Below are 21642 nucleotides of genomic sequence, written 5' to 3'. Positions count from 1 at the left end.
CATATTTTGCCTGGGTTTATTTTATAGTTATTTGTGCATACATAAACATGTGCATATTACAGACACATAATATTTGTACATATTTATGTCGTTAGGAACATTTGTCTCTTAAAAGTACAGTGAGTGAATAATTTTAAGAACTTGAGCAATAATTCAAATGGACTAAACTTTTTGATAGCCCCTATTAATTAGCTATCTGTATGTGATCACCAGTCAACTGCAGGGCAAGTAAAGACTTGCACTTTTGAATTTACTTGAGGAGTGCACTTGTTTGCCCTTCCATCTTTTCATTTGTGAAGATGACAGTCAAGAAAGCAGTATCAATATGTGGTTAATTTATAACATGACAGTAATCACAAGTCAAGCCTAAACAGCTTGTCAGATAATTCCAGACTCCAAAAACTTTATTTAAACCTTAGTGCAATCTAAACTAAAAAAAACTATATGAAACGCATGAGTCACTAAACTTTTAAAGCCCAGATGCCCACGCTCATTTATAACCTACACATGGGTTTCTTGCCAAGTACCTATATTGTTCGGATAGCCAGCTTGCCCATCTGTGCACCCATATGCACTGTTTATTTTAACTGGGGCAATCACTTGGTTGGCTCATTCCAATCTTAATGTAGTGCAAAGCATTTGCTCCGCTGACCAACAACACTCCTTTACAATTTATGATGCATTATATTACTGGTACACCAAGGGTTGGGAGAGGGGGCGGGGGGGCGCAAATCTAAAAGCCTCTCTACACATCAAGAGTCATTGGAGGTTGAATAGTTTAAAAGAATATATTATTTATGTTCTCATTATTTTGTATTGCAATAACAGTTTTAATTCTGGATAAACTGAAGGTAAACTAGCATCCTGGAACGCATGGTGTTTGTTGACTTTTGAGATCCCAATGCTTATAATCAATAAGTGTATTGCAAGAAATTATTATTATTTTTTTTTTTTTACTAAACATATAATATCTTTGTTTGTCCATCCATGCCAGCGACTTACATGCAGAACAGTTAAATACAATTTCACTTAAATGGGAGAAGGTGCAAATAACTTGTTACCATTCATACTCGAATGTTTGTCCAACAAACCCAGCTTCCAAACTGTAATAAAATAATCTAATAAATATAATAATAATAAATAATATAATGAAATAATATATTTAAAAAATAATACATATTTATATAATAATATAACAAATATAATAATTATAAAAAATATTGCAATAAAATAATATATAAATAAATAATAAATACATTTGCAAGTAAGATGTGATGAGCTCATTTATTGTTTCATTACACACAGTGAAAAAATATATAACACAAAACTTGCTTGTGTTAGTGCACTTCTCCTTTGCCAAGATAACTTCATTAGTGTGGCCATATCAAGATGTTGATTAGACAGCATAATTATTGAAAAAGTGAGACTCAGGCTGCCTACAATAAAATGCTATAAAAGATGCAGTTTTAGATTATATGTTCCCCACCCACAGGTATGAATAGGAGAACGACAGTATATCTGTTTACCAGGCAGTCATTGGCACCACATTGATTACGCGACATCACACAACGTGTCTCTAACTCTTTCCGGCATCTTGCAATAACTGAGATTGATAGTGCGAGTTAGAACAGTCATTTGGACCCTGATCTATAGCACGGTGTCTCAAGGGATGAAGCCATCACGCCTACTCTCAGCTTCATGCTCAAAGAGAATGGTCACCGTAATCGCTAGAAGATGTATTTATAAAGTGCTCTGCTCAGCAACCCCCTCTCCAGTCCACTAAATCTGAGCGAGAACTAAAATGGGAAAATGTCACAACCCAAGGACACTACAAGGATCTGGGCCTGACACTGCCTGCAGGTAATTGGGGTGCGAGTGAGTCAAGGAAAGCTCACACCTACTGTTTTTCTTTTTCTTTTCTTTTTTAGTGCAAAAGGGGAGAAGAAGATAGATGGGTGAAAATAGAACAGCAGATTCATGGTGATAGAAACTAGGGATGCAAAGATATCCAGACATCACCATACAATATTATCACGGTATGAAAGTCATGATATGATTATTATCACAATATTGTGGGGAAGTTGGTGATATAAAAAACGGTCAGAATATTGTAAAAAAAAAAAAAAAGAAAGAAAAGAGCTCATACAAAAAAAATTTAAAAAAATTGTGCTTTTGTACAAAACAGCAAGACATATAAACCACCTACAATCTCTAATAACACTTAATATTGAGGCACTTACATGCTAATGCACGCACGCATTCAGTTCCTCCACATATGACTCAGTTCACAAGCATATTACGTTCCCTTTCATGTGACCATTAGCGTGTATTTTAAACATAGAAGGGCCAAAACATGCCTTGTGAAAATTAAACTGCCAAAAAAACTACGCACCAGTGGGTGCTAGAACTGCACAAATAGAGATCAACCTGACTCTTTTTAACAGATGTGCTGCTTTTTATATCGTGACATGACGATGAAGATATTGTGGCAGTTTTAATATTGCGATATCACGATATTGCCGTTATCGTTACATCCCTAATAGAAACAGAGACAGCGTTCAACATGTGCGGCTCGGGTGATAATAACAAAGTAACTTGTGAAATAATCGCTCAATATTTTCCCAATTATGTCAAAATACACTAATAATATGATAAATTATATTTTTATGGAGAACAATATGAAATCTAACATAAATAAATGAGTGAAAACATAGAAATGGCATACATAACGAACTATTTCTTCTCATGTTGGCATCAAAATAAAAAAGAAGATTTTGAAATAAAAACATTTTTACAGTTTTTTTTAAAAAACATGACATAAAGGAGTTATTTATAAGTGAACTTTCACAATTTCCACATACTTGGACACAAACAGCATTTGTATCCAAATTCAATATGCTGGGGTTTTGATATTGTATCATGAGACAACATTCACTGCTAAGTACTGTATATTATTTAATATTTAGAACTTTGTGGTTGTTGTATTTTATAAACTTTTGCCTTGTGCAGTTTACTTCTTGTTTCAAAGTCCATACCCATTTAGGCATTTATCTTTTCTTCTGGATGTTTATCATTGCTTCAAAACGGAGCAACATTATCTTGCTGATAGAACATTACAAACTAAATTATCTATGTGTAAATAATACTCAATTTTTCATGTCCACTCCTAGTCCATATAATTTGTTTATTAAATGAAATTAAGTATTAAGTGTGGATAAAAATATTCAATCCAATGTACCAAAATATTTTCACCATACAAATGTAACATTCATCTATTTTGAAGCATTTTATTTTCTCGGCGGACTGCAAAACTCAAGCAGCAAGCACAAATCTTACATGAAGCTATTGATTGTGCTTTATGACAAAATCTATATGGAATGGATTGAAGTATTAAAAAGGAGCGCTGTGGAAAAGAAAGCCAATGACCTGCTGTAGAAAGAGAAAGTAAAATAATCTAGTGGGCACAGCTTCAGAGTGGTTTTGTATTTGAGGTTTGTACAGTCACAGGATGAAGACATTTTCATGGACTGCAAATTATGAGGCGGTATCGTGAAATTAAAAGCCCATGTGTGCAGTAATTGCTCAAAGGGAGCTAAGATGAGCTTATAAAATTCCCCTGGGAAACACGATGTGTTGAGGATGTTCCATGGATGTCCTCTCCATTAACTAATTAGAAGGAAGGGGCAGTCTAATGATGTATTGCTGAATATGCTTAATATATCAGTCTGTTTGTCACTGGTACAAAAGCAGGGCTGCTTTTAACATGCTTGGCTGAAGCAGATCAAACAGATGTGTAAATTAGAGCAAAAATCTACCATGTAAATGTTGACTCCTCACTGGGAAGATAGTGGTACCATCCCACCGACTGCAATACTGTGATGGCCTTTCATACGGAGTTTTTTTTTTTCTCTCTCTCTTGAGAGTTGCATATTTGCATATATTCCATCAAGCCATTTTTTTCTCATTCTAGGGAATTAAAAGCTAGCAAAGTCTGCATTAAGCTCGTGCTCTAAATTAGGAGCTTTGCACTTTGGGTCCTATTTTCATGATCGGCGCGAGTCGGTATTTTGCTTGGTTAATGTAGATAGAATAGGGTGTTGTGTTGGAGCTAAGTCATGTCAGTCTCACATAGTTCTGACCATAAGACTATTCGTTTCCTCCCAGAGAAAAAATAAATAAATAAATAAATTAAAAAAAAAAAAAAAGACTATTCGTTTCCTGTTTGCCTTCTGTTCCTTCACTCTTTTCCTGCCAATAACGTTAATTGACGTTAACTATGTGTTTTGTTTTTTTCAATGGGCATCGCAACGTCTTGTGCAGCTCTGGTTTCATGAATGAGTTGAAAAAAATAAATAACAACACCCACTAACTATGGTGAGCAGATTGCAGCATTGCATGTCTTTTCAATGGACTTCCGTGGATCAAATTACATGAAAACATGGCGGATCTTAGGAAATGCAACGTTTTCAAGGATGTTTTGAATGAGCGTTTGTCACAGTGAATCTAATTCACAGAACATCACTAAAACAAAAAAAATATTAGTGTCAAAGTCACAGAAAACGTATCTTTTCACAAAAAGTTTTCTCCTTATGTTTTCCATTTTAGCTTGGTGTCACTCAAATTACCTATTTTCAAATGGTGATTTCTAAAGAACAGAATAAGGTATAGTCATACTTTTGTTTTCTAATGAGAGAATGGAACCCAATGTTTCATATGGCATCCACCATGTTTATGTAGTCATAGCATACAAGATTCTGTTTGCCTTGAAAGATGAGTGAATATAATCGAAACCGGCTAGTAGCTGTCTTTTTGGATAACGTTTGACAGTAAAAGAGTTTTAGTATGATCATTCTTATGCTATTTTAGGCATTCACTGTTTTGAGAGTCCCTACATGACCCTTCAAAGACCAAGTGCATGTTTCTGTGGGAACCAGTGCAAATATGGGGGAAACACAGACAGTTCTCAAGATATACATGACTTGGAATCTTCTGCAGTTCATATTTCAAGGCTATAGTCATCCAGAAATGATTCTTGGAAATAATGTATGCTAGTGGCCCCAATAGACACTTGGTTATTATTCCTTCTTTAATTCATGCAAACCGTCTTGATTCACCTGGCAGGAAAAAAGAAGGATAAACTATCTATGTTCAGAAGGCAGGAAATGTATTCAAGCAAGGGCGCTTGTCAAATATAGACTCCGTGTGATTGCTATAAGTAGTAGAGTAGATGGGAATCAATCTCATTGGAGTCGCTCTATCAAGCACAAAGAGCAGGAGACTTTCAACCTCCCTATCATTTCTTGGTGGGATCATTAAATTCTCCTTTGGTCATGGTAAGAGGGGCTTTATTCCTCCCCAGGCTCTAACTTATCCTTCCACTCGTGCAGATTGGCAAAGTGACAAGTCAAATCATTGCACAGGGCAGCACGCTGTTCTGGAAGGATGTACTGTGTCCCAGAATTTCATTTAAGGATCTCTTCATGAACAACTTGATCTCTAAAACATTTTGGAAAAATTCAAAATCTCAACAAGTGTTTAAACTGGTGAATGAAAATATAAAGATGAAATGGTTCAATTATGAGCTATTTAGACTACAAAGCAAAGTCTGAGTATATAATAGGAAATAATTGTTAAGAGGGCACTGAGGAGGAATAAAGCATTAATCGCTACTTGCCAGAACTTAACTCAAATCTGTAGTTTGCAACTTCTGTTTCCTTCATTGAATATTGATTTTGTAGAAAATGAGCCACTGCTACATGGTCCTTGAGGAGAAGATATTTGTGGAACTGACAAAGGACAGACACGAGTACACCTAACAATGAGCGTCGAAATACAAGGTCGAGGAAGCACAAAGAACTTGGAGAAACTTAACTTTCATTTTCTCAAACTTTGCTTCAATCTCTACTCCATATTCTAGCTGTATATGAGGGTGTGTTGTGTTCCACAGAATATAGTACTTAAAAATGATTTGATCTTCTTTTGTTATAAATTCTCATATAATAATACCCTGTTTAATAATGACATATAAAGATATTATTAAAGTTATAATAAAGGGCTTTAACAATGAGCAATGCCATGTTAAATCCTACCTTGATTGAAAAGGAGACTTGCTCTTAAAAGAGGGTTTAAAAAATGCAGACATACAAAAATTCTTCAGACAGAATATAAATAGCATTCGTAAATGTCAAAAATTGCGATCCAATTTTTCTGATAATGTATGAACATGTCTACAAAGGCTTTTCAAAATGCCATACCCGAACGAGTAAAGTGTTCCAAAGCTTGAATACAGGAGTATGAATTTTAACGCCACAATTTTGGGGGGGAAAGTGCATCCCCAAAAAAAAAAAAGAGCAAGTTCTTCACGAGTCATATTCATGCAACATCTCCAGAGGTATGAAATAAAACTGGGCTGACTTCCCTTCTCAGAGCCTCGTGTGTGCCACAGAGGAATATGTGAAAAGGGAGCGTTATATTGAGCTGCAGGTGCTGAATTGTAGAAACGTTTTTTGAACCGAGGCTGTGCTAGAAATCCACGCAGTCATCCCATCCCTCCTAGTACACAATCTCAGCTCTATTTTTCCCTTCTGTCGATATATTCTCTTTAAGACAGCCACTTCTCCGCATGCCATTCATTGTAATGTGTTTATCTTGTTTCCACTTTAAGCGAAAACTATATTTGGAAAAGTAAAATTGATGTTTATGATGCAAACATACAATTCTGCAAATGCCTGGATTTTGACGAGCAATGCAAATTACTTTAAGTACCTCCTGCAGACTTTTCAATTCAGATCATGCATATGCAGTATTATATTAATCGTATCTGCGTTTAACTTCAATCAAAAGGCTTTCTTACTGCTTTTTTTTTTTTTTGCATATTTCTTTGCAAGAGTCAGAAAAGCCACTTAGCACTATGAGATCAGAGGAGCTTAGAGGGAGCCCGTTCCTAAAACATTCAAATCCTCACTGAGGTGAGAACACCTGTCTTGTCTTGTGTCATGGAATGACACATATGTATATCAGAACAGATGAACTATGTATTTTGACTGGAGATAAACTGGTCAGTCAAGATGATGATGGAAGGGCTGCTCGATTATAAAGTGTCAGGTTCAGTCAACCTAGAACATTTAATAAACAACAGACCAGGAAGGAAGACCATAGACTTAGATTATTTTTACTCGCGAGGAGAAACGGACAGAGATGTGCTCAGTTACAATCTCGCTCTGGACACACTTTGCCGGGCCTCTTTTTATTGGGTATTCACTAGTTACGGTTGCTGCTCTAAAGGGGAAGGGGAAGCACAGCAGCAGCCATCACGGATATGATTCATTGTGGAGATAATAATCCCAAAAGCAAAAAGTGTTTGAGCCGCTATCTGGCACAGTTCCTGTTTTAAAGCTGCAGGAGCAAAAGTCATGCTTTGTAATACTATAAGAGTAAATATGGGATAACGTATAGATATTTATTCTAACATGAAGAAAATATTAGTCACAATTAATTTGGTAATACTTTAATGGCAATCACGATTAGGACAATCATTGTTTTTTGTTTTTGGTACTAAACAAGAAAATGTTTAAACATGTAAAAAATATTAAGACAAATACATTTCTTTGAAACATTATAACTATGCAAGTTCCTTGGACCAAACAAGATTTATTAAATTAGTCATTTTAAAATAATTGCACAGGCCTAGATAGATGTTGGTAAAGATTCAAGCAAATTTTTATAATAAAATAACATGAATTCCTTAGCCCTTATAAGCATCCAGTATGAAAAAATAATAATACAGAAATAATTTTGTAGTAGCAAAGTGAAATAAAAGTATTTTTAGTTGAATTCTTTTTTTTTTTAAGTTAATATTGGTCATTTATCGAGGGTGACTAGATTTTCAAAAATCACTTGGGACTGTTCACTAATTGCCTCATTATGTTTTCTACTTGGTTATACGTAGTTTCTAACCTCTGGCACAGTGCTTCATATTCTCAATGCTCCCTCTATATTGACAAAAAAAATAAATGAAAATCTCCCTCAGGCGTCACTCTTGTGAGAGCAATTTAAACATGAAACAACAACAAAAAAGTCTTATTCTTGTAATATGCGCACAATTATCAGTCATTCGTTACGTTCCTGGGGTGTACTCAATGATTTATTCAAGCTTGGCTGGCAGCGATGGGTGATGCCACGAAAAGCAATGGCAACTTCCAAAAAAGGAGACACTCTAAGAGAGAGAAAAACACCACTTAAAGCAGGGTGAGTAAATTTGTTGCAATCAAAACCAGAAATGCTGATTTGCTTATTTCCCAATTGGTTTTGATTGTTTAAAGTCTTGAGAGTCAACTGAACTGAAATCACCACCAGGCACTTGTCTGCCTTCTTTACAAAGCCCAGGGTAAAGGCTCCGGTTCTACAGGTTTCATAATGGAAATTCCGCTTCTATTTTCTATCTTATCTCAGCTTTCTTTATTTCTCGAAATATTTTATTTCTATCCAGGCACAATATAATGTAGTTGGCTCATATTGCAGTTGAGACGTGCTTCTTCTGTGTTTCATCATCAAATCTTATGCTGGTTGTGCATGAATTAGATGCCCCCTGGTGGCCAATGCGTGTATAGCAGAATGAGCAGCACAATGCCCAATGTGTCGTCATGATGCACAAAATGTTTAATTCTTTACACTCCATTCGTTATTACCGGGGGGTTTCTCTATGAAATATAATATTTACGATGCTATTTTTATCATATAAAATTTGTATTTACATACTGTTATTTATAACCAGAGCATAAACACTGCAACGCCTGTGCTAGCAATAACTGAGAAAATTCAAAGAAAGGGTGAAAATGTGTTTACAACCACTTTACAAAAGAATCACTTTAGCTCTCACCTCACCAAACATTTCATGAAAGCTTTGGCAATGTTTTGCTGTGATCCATCTACCACCTCCACAATGTCCACCTTATTTTCCGTGGCTTTTCAAAGGCAGCCCATAATTTACTGCCCATTAATTCAGGCAACCACTGACTTGTCCCCATTTTTTTTTTTTGCTTAATGTTCACTGGCAGGCTAACATTTAGTTTAATGTTGCAAGTTGCATTGCAAACAGAGCGAGGGAGGATGAGGATGTTTGGGGATGCAAATAGGAGGCAGCAGGTAAGGACAACAAATTACTTCCAAAATGTTATTTATTTTACAGAGTATTTCTTGTCAATAACAGTAATGATGTATGTTGCAGTAAGTTATCATACAGTAGGACGGTTTGAATTATAATGCTTTACACTGCTTCTATCCGCTTACAGAGTTGCACTGAAACAACAGCAGAACAAGTGTGACATTTAGCTTACATCGTATACACTGGTGGCCTTTAACAAGACAATGCAAACACAATGCATGCAAATGATAATAATCACAATTGGCTGACTTTCCATTTGAAGTTCTGTATTTGTTCTCAAGTTGTTCTCTTTATTTTTTTCTGAAAAGTTTTGGTTCAATTCTGAGTTTACTTCCAGGTAAAATGTATCTTCTAAATTACTTAGACTAGTTCACAGATGATCCACCTGACCCTGGTTATGAGTTAAAGGGGGACTAGAATACCATAAGAATGTATGATAGGTTAACTGAAGGCTCTAAATTGTCCATAGATGTGATTGTGATTGTGATTGTGATTGGTTGTTTGTCAATATGTGCTCTGCCACTGATGATTGGCTCGCGAGCAATTTTGTGTGTACCATGCCTCGCTGACAAAATCAACTAAAATAGGTTACAGCACACCTGTGACCCTAGTGAGAATGAGTAGTACATAATATGGCTGGACAAACAAGAAGTCGTTTCATTTGAGATTTTTAATGTTGAATTATTTAACAGCATCCAATTGCTTAAGTTTCTGATTTGTTATATATTTAAATTGGTAACAACTAGTGTCCAAGCATACCAGTAGATTAATTAAAAAAAAAAAAAGGTGCACAAAAAAATGTGAATGACAAAAATTGGAAGGCATTTGAAATGTGGCATGGATGTGCCTGATATATTTATTTATCTCTTCCCAGACTGCACACTGACAGGGTGGTTACTCAGGTGGGTGAATACCCACGCACAGGGAAGACAGAGGCAGACAGCCAAACAGAAGGATGGAAAATAATGATGGGATGAATAATTGATGGCACCAAATTTTCCAAGAGCGTAATCAAAAATAAGCATATTTTGCAAAAGAGCCCACATCTGCATGCATAAAAACATTTCTGAGCTATTACGTTGAATCTTGATAAGTCTTTTAAGACGGGAAATGTGAACCACAACATTTTCCAACGGAATGATCCAGTCTGCACCAAACATAAATACAATTAATAATTCAGCCAACAAAGACATGAAACACACACGAGATGCATGAATTATAATTGAAGAAATTTGATATACTGTGCAGTAATACCAAAGATGCTCTAGGCTGCCTTGTGCAAACTGACAGTATGACAAATGAGTCATCCTGACTATACAGAAAAAATATTTTCGATACCATGAATAAACTAATTTTGATTTACATTCTTTGGTTTCCTATTTTGGTTTTGGAAACTTTCCTGGCTCCATCGATTCATTTTCTGTAGCGTTTGTCCTCATTTAATTCTTGGGTGGGCTGGTGTCTATCCCAGCTGACTTTGGGTGGAAGGTGGCCGATCACAGGAAACATATAAATAACCAACCACTCACACTCATTTTCACACCTTTTGAACGATTTGCCTAACATGCATGTTTTGCGATGTGGTAGGAAGCCTGCGTACTCAGAAAATGGGAATTCCAGACAGGAAGTCCGCATGTAATCTCATTTCAAGTCCACCCACGGACCCTAAAAAATGTCCACTTAATCTCCAATGAAAGCAATATTCTCACACAAGCTACTACACTACACATGTGAACACGTGTAAAATAAGGGTTGTGCTTGTGAGTGTAAGACCAGTGGGCATATTGGCATGCAGACCGCTGGCTTGGTGAGGATTTGAGAGTTTTGCTATAGTGATCCATCAATGTAAAATATACACATATTCTGACCTTGGTGTGGATGCATCAATAAGTCAGAGAAGGGCGAAGAAAAACATACCAGTCTCTCTGCTCGCTCTATTCATAAATTTCTCACAGAGCCAGAGGACGGGCATCAATTATTTACCTTTCCAGACAAGGCACAGATGGAAAGGAAACAAAAGGAGAGCTTAAGGCCAGAAGAGAACAAGAATAAGTTTGATTGAGTCATTTAAATCTTCAATTAGTATTCTGATGAAAGAGGCTACAATATTGATGTTGACACTGTGACTTTTGTTCTCCAGACATTGATTGCATTGTCTATATTTAGCCTCCGAAGATCTTTTTGGTGTTTTTAGGTTTGTGTCATTGAGCATCTGCAGTTTCAAGAAAAGTGTGTGAACTCCTTCAAATGAGCTACATAGATTGGTCATAAAATGTGATATGATATTCATCCAAGCCACAGCAATAGACAGCCTTCTTTGAAGGGACAATGTGTCGACTTTACTGCCATCCAGTGGTGAACTAATAGAATGCAACGATTTTGATGCACCTGCTCTACGGTGCCTCAGAGAGATTTCATTTCGCAAGGCTGCCACCAATTACTACCAATTATTATTTGGATTGAGCAAGCGAATAGCCCGGCGAGCAAGAGTGGCTAGCATGAACTCACTGGAGCTAACATGAGCGGCTAGCGGGAGAAGCTAGCAACAGCTAGCGAGAGCAAAGCAGAGGCAGACAAGTGGCAGGAGCCCGAATCACGGGACTCGGTGACGACCACCTGCAGGCCCCAGCGGTGGAAAGTAAGTGACGCTTAACCCACTGGGTCCGACACAAGCTGCAAACACCACCAGAGGCTAACTACCTTTGTGAACTTCTTTGCCTTTGGGTACCCAGAGCAGAAAGATGGCAATGAAAAATGTCAGCTTCCTGTAAGGCCCGGCGCAACCTTCGTAATGTTATTAGCAATTACTAGACCTACGATTATATATATTTTTTAAATTACCTTGATGTGGTAGAGCTTTTTTTTTTTGGGGGGGGGGGGCATTTTATTGAAATTTATAGTTGTTTTGAATTATTAGTTTACCACTAGAGGATGGATGGATGGATGGAGAATCACTAATTTTTGAAGTAATATTTTCATGTAGTCACATTGCTTGTAGGGTTGCATCACCAGAGCAAAAAAACAACAAAACTTTAAAACCACATCATCTGAAAAAGGCAAGTTTGGAAGAACCCATACATTTAAAGATGTGTTCTGCACAGCTAGGAACTTTTCTTTCTGTAATTAGACTAGCCAAGGTCTGCACTAATTTATTTTTAAACCCTTGTTCAGACTCGTTAATTTCTTCACAATGCAACGCAAATTAGCATTCTGCAAGTTGCTTGCCTTCCCCTGACAACTTTGAGCCACTGTAATTTTTCCCGAGGTGTGTAATTTAACCCCTGCCGAAAACTAAAGAGGCCTTAGGAGGTTAATTGGGTCGTGTGCGTAAGCTATTAATACTTTTTATATACTTCATTTATACTCCCTCCTTTTCTGATTTCACGTGACTACTGATCAAGTAAGAAAGTCGAACCACACTAGGCTACATTGGGAGTGAAGTGAAATGTTTCCGTTAGTGATAGAATGCAATGCATCACCGTTCCCAAAGTGACAAATTATGGTGGTTGCGTCTTGCCCTAAGATACAAATGGTAGCAAATCATTTCCAATACAGTGTCAGCCCGCACCTGTTGTCCCTGCTTAAACCACCTCGTTGCTTTTGATTAAGGTCCTTGGGTTAAGAAAATGTCATGCGGCCCACCAGGTACCCCATGGGGGTACCCTTTTAACAATTAATTCTCACCGTGCTTCTGACAGTGACAAAACACCAACCGAGCCCACTAATAACTCTGAGCTCATTTGGTATGAGGATATGCACCACCCTCATCTGTTACAGAGATAAATTGCTCTGCGATGGCGCATGTCTTTCCTCCCTTTTTCTCCTTCCCCACAGAGCAAGGTCTTTGGGAAATGGGTTATATGACAGAATCACTTTCCAAGAAACAGATTTCTAAGATGGCTCGTGAGACCGGATCGAGCGCCTCTGAGGTGGCTCTGACAGGGAGATTGGGCAAAGGCGGCGTGGTTAATGACATCACCTGGGGTAATTGCAATTAATTCACCTATAAGGTCGCGTGTCAGCTCAGCAGTTTGATGGATGTTTCTCATCTTCCCCCTTCGGACTTGACTCATTTTGTCAATGACAGTCAAATCAACACGGTGACATAAATAGTTGCACAAACCACGGCTGTTTATCAAACTAGCAAAGTAGGTTGAAATTAAAGTTTCGAATGGTTATGAGAGATGTTATCAGGCTTGCTAGCTCCCTAATTTCCGTTCCCTGTCGACATTTTATCATACGACCAACCCCAGTTTTATTGCTATTCACCTTGCGCTGTAAGGCACGCATACAGTGTATGCTGTATATGTGGTGACAACACAGTGACAGTTTTATTAGCATGTTAAGTTAAGCCATGTTAATAAAGGTGGCAGATAGTTCAGCATTTACTTCTAATTGCCTCTTATAAAGTGACGGATGGGCAGATAATGTTTTGTTTTTATCTCATTTTCCAGCCATAGGTTTTAGAGACTGACTGAATGTAACACAGAGAAAACCTACACAAGCACTGCGAGATCACTTAATTTCCTCATGGGCGTCTTTAGACCGGAGCAGAGATTCAAACCCAGAATCTCTGACCTGTGAGGTAAACATGCTAACCAGTTCCACTGGCATAACACTACCACACATACACACTTGTTTCTTTTTTTCTTCTTCTTCTTCTTAGAGCTCAGTATTGTTCATTCGATTTGACATCATCATTGCTCTCCTTTTAAAAAAAATATAATTTTTAAAAAAAAAATGTTTTTTTTTTAAAATATATATACATATATATATATATATATATATATATATATATATATATATATATATATATATATATATATATATATATATATATATTTTTTTTTTTGTATGTGGGTGAGCATGTGCGTGTGTGCGTGCGTGCGTGTGTGTATTCATCAGTTCACCTAAAGCCCATTAAAAAAAAATCCCATACTAATAATATAATATAATAATAAATTGCCAAATGCAAAAACATCAATGTAAGTTATCACGATGTAGTGGCTCTCGCTAACAGACAGAATTAAGTAACCAGAATTAGGTTAAAAAATTCTATATACGTAGATCATGTTTCTATAAATTTTGATATTTGGTTTTTATTTGAGGCAGATATTTTTTCCATTAAAATGTGATTTATGAGGAGGTTAGACCATTGGTCGATATTCAGAGTTTGTTTATTTTTCCAGTTAACAAGAATTGTTTTTTTAGCGATAGTAAGGGCTGCAAGTGTAGATTGAAATTGTTTATGTGGTAAGTCAGTTGTTGTTAGGTCACCTAGCAAACACAAGTTTGGAGATAAAGGTATCCTACAGTCCAAAATAGCGGAAAGTTTTTCTAAGACTTTAGTCCAGAAATACATAACCGGAGTACATAACCATAAAGCATGAACATAAGTGTCTGTAGTGTTTTGTAAACATTGGAGACACACTTGTTTCTGATGTAAAAAGTTGCCAATTACACGGAGCTCTATAATGAAGAAGAAAAAAAAAAGGAAAATGAAAAAAAGAATCCAATTTGATCATAATGGTAAATGGAGTGCACGTATAAAGCACATTATCTACACCATATGTCATCCAAAGAACTTTACCAAGCATCAGATATATTCACTTTTTTGAGTGTACCAATGCTGTATGTTGCTGAGCCGCTGCAGCTGCGCCAATCTATGGAAATGTTTTCCTTTTTACTTTAAAATAACTTACTTTAACCTCCAAAATCCCTCACCGCCAATGGCGAAACACGGGGTGTTATTTTCTTTTGGTAAAGATTTTGAATCTATCTGTGTTAGGGTGGCCAGACGTCCGGATTTAGGCTGGACAGTCCTACTTTTCAGTGATGAGTTCGGCATCCTGCGCAATTCTAAAACGGACTCCGCTTTGTACGCCTTTAAAAGAAAATGAGCCGTGGTTGATTTTATGTGACCCAACATCATCCCCACCCCACAACTGTCACAACTGGTCTGCGCATGGCAAACCGCATGGCAAAACATGCCTCTAAAACCTAAAAGTCACTCCCAAAAACCTGACGTTTTCCTGGAAATTCAACAAGATTAAAAAAGAATTGATATCTCAGCTCCTGAAGCAGATAGAAACATAATTCCAAAAATATTTCAGAGCTTACACATGTGTTTATTATTCCAAACCTTCAATATTTTTTTTTACATCAACAAACAAGTGTCGCATCTGCGGATACATAACTCCTATATTTACCTTCAACACTGAAGCGCAGTTGTAATAACCTCGGGGGATCGATTCGTCCATTCCGTTACAAGGCCGTCAAAACATCCTCGTTGTCTACAAACATATTTCTTAACAATATGTCACTGTCGACTTGTTACACTGATTCAAATTCCTCCCGTGCCGTTGTCAATTGCGTCATTTATTTCATAACTCCCGCGTCAACCATAAATGCTTGAATAAAATTCCAGAACATGCTAAGAGGCCCAAGTCACCCTCTCGTGCATATTCTGATGAATTTAATCGACTAGGAGATCAAGAATTGGTCAAAACCAAACCAAATGACTTATCCGCTCTCGCGGCTTAAAAGGGAGAAGCGTGCTGGAACGCTCCGGCTTTAACGGTAGAAGCACGGTCATGTGCTCCCGGCCTTAATGGGTTAAAAACATGGTACTGTAAACGAAATAAATTGGCAAAAAGAAGTGTAGCGTGTCGAGAGTGGCGCCTTCCTTTTAACGCTTTTTTTTCTTCCTTTTGAGGCGATTAGGCGCAAATAGGACAATATGGCCTTATGTGCACAGCTTGTCAGAGAGTAAGGTTTGGTCCCTACAAATTCTGAGCTGTACTTATAAAAGGGCTCCTGCACGCAATGCTTTAAAGCCTCTCTCACTTGTACTGGTCAGCAAGTGCAGGACTCAGTGAAAATGGCATCTTAGTATTTTCCAACAATGTCTTCTCGGCAGACATACAAACACACTGCTTGATTTATACACCTTATGTTGCAAAGGCGCTGTTTGCAATTCATCTTCTTGCTCTGTGCTCACAGATGCAAAATCACCTCTCTCACCCTCTCTTGTATTGCACTTCATTTAAATGCCAATTCCAGTGTTTGGGACATTCCCCACTGGCCTGCACAGCAACAAAATGACACAATAGATTGTGGCCCCTATTCTCTTCTGGCCTGTTCTACCCTCATCCTGTCCACCGCAACCACCTCCACATGCACACACCCTATATCGGTCTCATTTCCTGGAATTCTGAAGAGAGTAGATTTTCTCTCTTCTGTCCCCCGTCCTGTTATTCCCACTTCTGCCAGTAGCCTTGCAAACAGATTGCCAATAAGTTTGGTGGCAGGCCCCACCAACTTGCCCCCCCCCCCCCCCCTCATGCCTCCCCCAGTAAATGGCCTTCCTCAAGGGAGGGAGCTCATACCTGTCACTGATCCGCCTGCCCTCATAAACCTGCCCCTGCCCCAATCTGCCTTACCGTTTCGTTCCTCTCCTTCTCCCGTCACGCCATTTACCTGCTGGGAAGCAATTTCATCCCATCTTGAGGAACTAGCCTCTTGCGGGCTCACATTCACGTTGTAATTCCACACGGACGACCACGTAATTATGATGAATTTAGTCTCATCTGCATAACTGTGCATAAATTACTTGTAGGTGTTGATACCGACATAAAAAAGACAGAAACTAATGTTACGGGTCTGACAGTAGTGCCTTAAGTGTGAGGTAGCTTCCCAACTCTAATTGACCTTACCGTAAAACCACGCCCGCATGACCTAGTAAACCAATCAAGACACAAGACGTCATGTCTGCGTCGGGACATGCGTTTTTGCTGCGGACAAACAAAGCAATCCAGCTCCCGGTGGTAACCGTTATCCCGATCGACTGGAAGGAGTAGCCTGGAAATCCAGACTCACTCGCGGCTTTGCCGGAGAGTGAGTTTGGTCAAACCACCCTATCAGTCGCATTTCTGAAGCGGGGCAAACCTGAGCTAACAGACATCAGAAACATGACTCATTGAAGTCTTTGATTCATTTCTTTATTTTTGCTGAGACGGAGTAAAAATCCAACATGATTACTAGCCGAAGAGAGACAGTAGTGAATGACGTCGTTGTTGGATGTCGTTGCGAGAAAAACTTGACTGATGACTGAAGAATGATGTTGCTCACGAAGACGACGTCACGCAAATAGACTCATTTGATTGGGAAGTCCTGTTTTCGGACGGAGCCGAATCGCTGTCTATGGCCGCCTGTCCAGACCCACTTTCTTCAAAAAGAAAGGCTATGAAAGAAGGTGTCAGGTTTCCATCCAATTGTTTAGAATTTTTTTTAGCAAATTTACTGAAAAGGCGCAAAACCGACATGCGCTTATGCGCGTTTCCATCTGTTTTTCGTTTGCGAATATTGAGAGGGAACTCCCGAAAGGGATGTGATCCACCATTAATTTAAAAGAAGAAGAAGAAGACCAGGAAGCGACTTCGCTGTGCAATAATGTCGTGTTGACGTGTGTGTGTGTTACTACTGAAATTCCCTTCAGTGTCCTATGTAGTAACCTTTCACATCCTGTCTACCTCTTGCACAGTCAACGGCGATTTAATGATCCTGATTACCCTTTTTCCAGAAAGTGTCACAAACCCGACAGGCTGGAGAACACGTGTACGTGCTTGTGTGTGGGCGAGAAGATACATTTTCAAAGACTGAAATACACAGGATGAATTGGAATATGTACTTTTGTATACGTATGTATTTGAGTGTCATGATTTGAGTTGTGAGCGAGGATTTCCAACACAGTCATGACATATTTTAAGGATTTTGCAGTGAAACCAATGAATGTCTTTGGCTGTTGCTGCTGTCACCATCTCTAAACAAATCAACATCAAACTGCCGGGCTTTCTCTGCCTCGCATCAATGAAGCAGCCTAGCGTCTGACATCTACAGCGGTATTAAAGGGCAAGTGTTCATTTATGTTTCGGCAGCAAATCTATTGTTGCCTCTGCGAGCGGTGTGTGTGCAGTGTTGCTGGTGTGTTTAGGTGCGTGCATTTTTCATGGATCACTGTACATTTGTAAATCCATCAAGGGGACAGGTGCGCTGCAGCACCTGGCCTACTTCTACTTCTGCATGGGATCTGTGACTAATTCAACGCTCAAACTGCCGTAATACAAAGAAAACGCAATGGAAACTTTTTTTTTTTTCAGTTCACAACCACAATGAAGAAATGGGAAATGTGGTTATAACTCTACCTTGTTAGGGCTTTTATGCTCAGATACATGCAGGCAATCCTCAACTGGATGTATTTACCTCTCTTCTCCTGACTGCTTTTTTCAAACTCCCACTCCTAGCCTATTTTTCACCATTGCATCACTTGTTTTTCCCAGTTATCCCCCTGCTCTCATAATTGGTGCAATTAACCAGAAATATCTTGAAATGCCAGGTGGCTCTCCAACATAAGAGAGGAGCGGTTTCTCCCTCCGAAGACAATGAAGTAATTGCTATGGAAAACTCATATTGACTAAATTCCTGTTCCAGCATAAAAAAAGTAGGCAAGTTGTATTTTTCTTTCTGGGCACACACAATGATTTTCAAAGCTATCCATTTTCTACTTGTACTTTTTTTTCCTAGGGATGTTTGATTCAGACCAATACCAATATGGTTACTCAACTATTGAGTAGTCACTTATACCAATACCAAGTACCGACACCACTAGTACTTTTGATACATAGAATTTTTCTCCCAAAAACAATGGCAGATAAATCTAAAGAAAAACCTATATCCCAATATAGCATTTTCCCCCTAACATTACATGCAATTAGGAGTGATTTTCTATTCTTATAATTTCTTGTTCCTGATCATAAAATATCCACAAGTACCGATACCTTGAAATAAGGTCAGGTATCAGCCCAATACGATGCCTGGTATCAGTACTCGTCCATCCATATTTTTTCTTTAACTGAAGTTGGGATCAGTCTCCTTACCAAAGTCAACGTAATAACAGAAGTGGGCATTCCGTTAATCTGTCAATGACGGACGCCCGTATTGTTGACGGTTGACGAATGATGGGAAACTTGGAAAAACTGAATAAGCATTGCTGAAAGTTGGTTTTCTTTCCTCAATTTAATCGTCAATCCGTCAATACACGGAATGTCCATTTTGCTGCCGAATGACGAAAACATTCAGACAGGACAGACCATTTCACTGAGATATGACGGATTGACGATCACATTGCGGTTCGGCTTGGAATTTTCCCATGGATTGATGATGACGGAAGGGGGTCCCGATTGTTGGCGAATGACAGACTCAAAATTCATTGACGCACCCATCTCTGTGTAATTGTACTTCAGTACAGAGTGAGAGTATTTTTGCCACCTCTGTCATATTGTGCCATCTGACAATGTATTCTTACACCCCTGCACAAAATAGTTATTTGTAACCTCAACATCTGGTATCTTCAGATCGTCGTAAACCGACCCACTATATCAGGGTTCACCAATTCCAGTCCTCAAGGTCCGGAGTCCTCCAGGTTTTAGATGTTTGCGCCCACTAGCACACCTGATTCATATACAGTGGTACCTCAGCTCACGAACTTTTCGCCTCACAAACATTAAATTCGCGAGCATTTTGTCTCGGCTGACGAACTAGTTTTCGGCGGACGAACCAAATCTCGCGACACGAGAAATCACGAGAAGCTGACGCGCGCTCACGGCGTCCCAGTTCGTCGCCCCCTTTGTTTGAGTGCGGACGTGGTTTGTGTTTGGTAGACATTTTGGATCATTTTGGAGTACTTTTGGAGTGTACTTTTGCTACCATGGGACCGAAAAAGACCTCACAAAAGGCTAGTGTTAAGCCTAAGAAGACATTGACTTACGGTCGAGCAGAAGAAGGAGATCATCGACAAACACGAACGAGGTGCGCGTTTGTCAGCATTAAGTGAGAGCATCAAGACCATGTTAGCAAAGTGGAGTGATGTGCAGGATTTTGTCGAACAGTACCATTCAGAAAAGACTGTGGCTATGAGAATCATCAACATGACGAATGATAATGTGATGCCTCAGTTTCGTAAGACCTTACAACTCAGAAAGCAACAGGTGTCAATTAAGAGGTTTTTAGTCAGCAACAAGGATAAAGAGTCTCCTAAGAAGCAAAGAAGAGAAGCCACACCGGAGGACTCTCCTTCCAAACAGTAACTTCCTCCCTCCCTCCTCCTCCCACTCCATTCCATCAAGCCTTCAACTACTGTACCATCACAAAGGCAAGTTGCAAGTTTTGCAAATAAAAACACTTTATTATACAGTACAGTGTATTTCTTTAATTACAATACAATAGCACATTTATTATACATAAAACAAGGTATATTTTGTGTCGTTTTAAGGCTTTTTTAGTAGAAAATTATGTTTTATGGGGACCTGGGAATGGATTATTCTCATTTCAATGGTTTCCTATGGGAAATACTTGTTTGGAAGACGAACTTTTCGGCTCACATACTCTCTGTGGGAACCAATTAAGTTCGTGAGCCAAGGTACCACTGTAATCAGCTCTTCAGCATGCCTGATAACGATCCTGATCTTTAGTAAGCTATCAGGTGTGTTGGTAGGCGGAAACATCTGAAACCTGCAGGACTCCGGACCTTGAGGACCGGAATTGGTGAACTATGCACTATATATTGGAGCCATTTTATGGATCTATAGAATCTTAGGTTCATTGCAAATTTTGGTCAAATTCCAAAATGAAAAACTTGCTAGGGATTGTGAGCTTCATTTCTGTCTTTGGCTTTTTCCTACAACATAATTTAATAAATTGCCATTCCCGGGGTGATTTCAATTTCCAGTCAAATCTTGCAAGGTCTCTGGTCACAGAGAATTGAGAACCTGAATGGATTAAAAAGCAAACGTCAGTAATTTAATGACTTGACCATATTTAACAGCTAATTTCATGTTTCCACAAAATGTTTTTCTATTATTCCCCAAACCTCTCCCATCCTCAGTAGCACTAACCAGCCCTCGAGGCATCTCGATTCCCTGCACTCATCCTTTATTCCCGATTATAGCTTCAACCACCAAGGTCTTCATGACCTCAAGAGGGCTCTCAGGATCAGACAGCTCCTGCTTCGCTTGCATTTCAGCCACGGTAACTCGGATGGCTTATCTGTTTCTTTTTTATTGAATGGGTGAAGGTTTCCTTATACCCTGGGGCTACAAGTGGGGATGCCCACATGCTGGAGTTAGGGAGCTTTTTTTTTTTTTATGCTGACTGAAGACGAACATGCGGTGAGACGGATGACATGGTCACATGCTGTACCTGCACAAAAGCACATAGACTACATATTTGTCATAGGCCCCATTGGAGCTCTGCGTGAACAAGGAAGCTGTGGTAAGATATATTTAGGTCCAGAAGACAGATTTTGTCTTCACTACAGAAATTGATTTCATACAATAAAAATGTGGTAGAGCAGCTTTAATTGGATTTTTATTTTTTAACAAAATGAAGGCATTTATAATTTAAGAATAATGTGAACATGGGTG

At 38.6% G+C, this 21642-nt stretch overlaps 1 protein-coding gene across 6 annotated transcripts in view; it reads left to right on the top strand.

Moving 5' to 3' along the window:
- LOC144049383 (uncharacterized) overlaps positions 1 to 21642 on the top strand; it is a 58977-nt gene that overhangs the window by 28460 nt on the left and 8875 nt on the right. For 2 of the 6 annotated variants that reach the window (XM_077562273.1, XM_077562272.1), the window contains one exon: positions 9057 to 9144. The exons of the other annotated variants lie outside the window; for them this stretch is intronic. In XM_077562273.1, coding sequence (XP_077418399.1) covers positions 9073 to 9144 — 72 coding nt within the window. In that variant the 5' untranslated portion in view covers positions 9057 to 9072. The remainder of the gene's footprint in view (positions 1 to 9056; positions 9145 to 21642) is intronic. 6 annotated transcript variants of the gene reach the window in all.

The sequence above is a fragment of the Vanacampus margaritifer genome, chromosome 3 (assembly GCF_051991255.1).
Source record: "Vanacampus margaritifer isolate UIUO_Vmar chromosome 3, RoL_Vmar_1.0, whole genome shotgun sequence".
Classification (NCBI taxonomy): Eukaryota; Metazoa; Chordata; class Actinopteri; order Syngnathiformes; family Syngnathidae; genus Vanacampus; species Vanacampus margaritifer.
The sequence above is the reverse complement of the archived record's forward strand: the minus strand, read 5'-3'. Positions and strand labels throughout refer to the sequence as shown.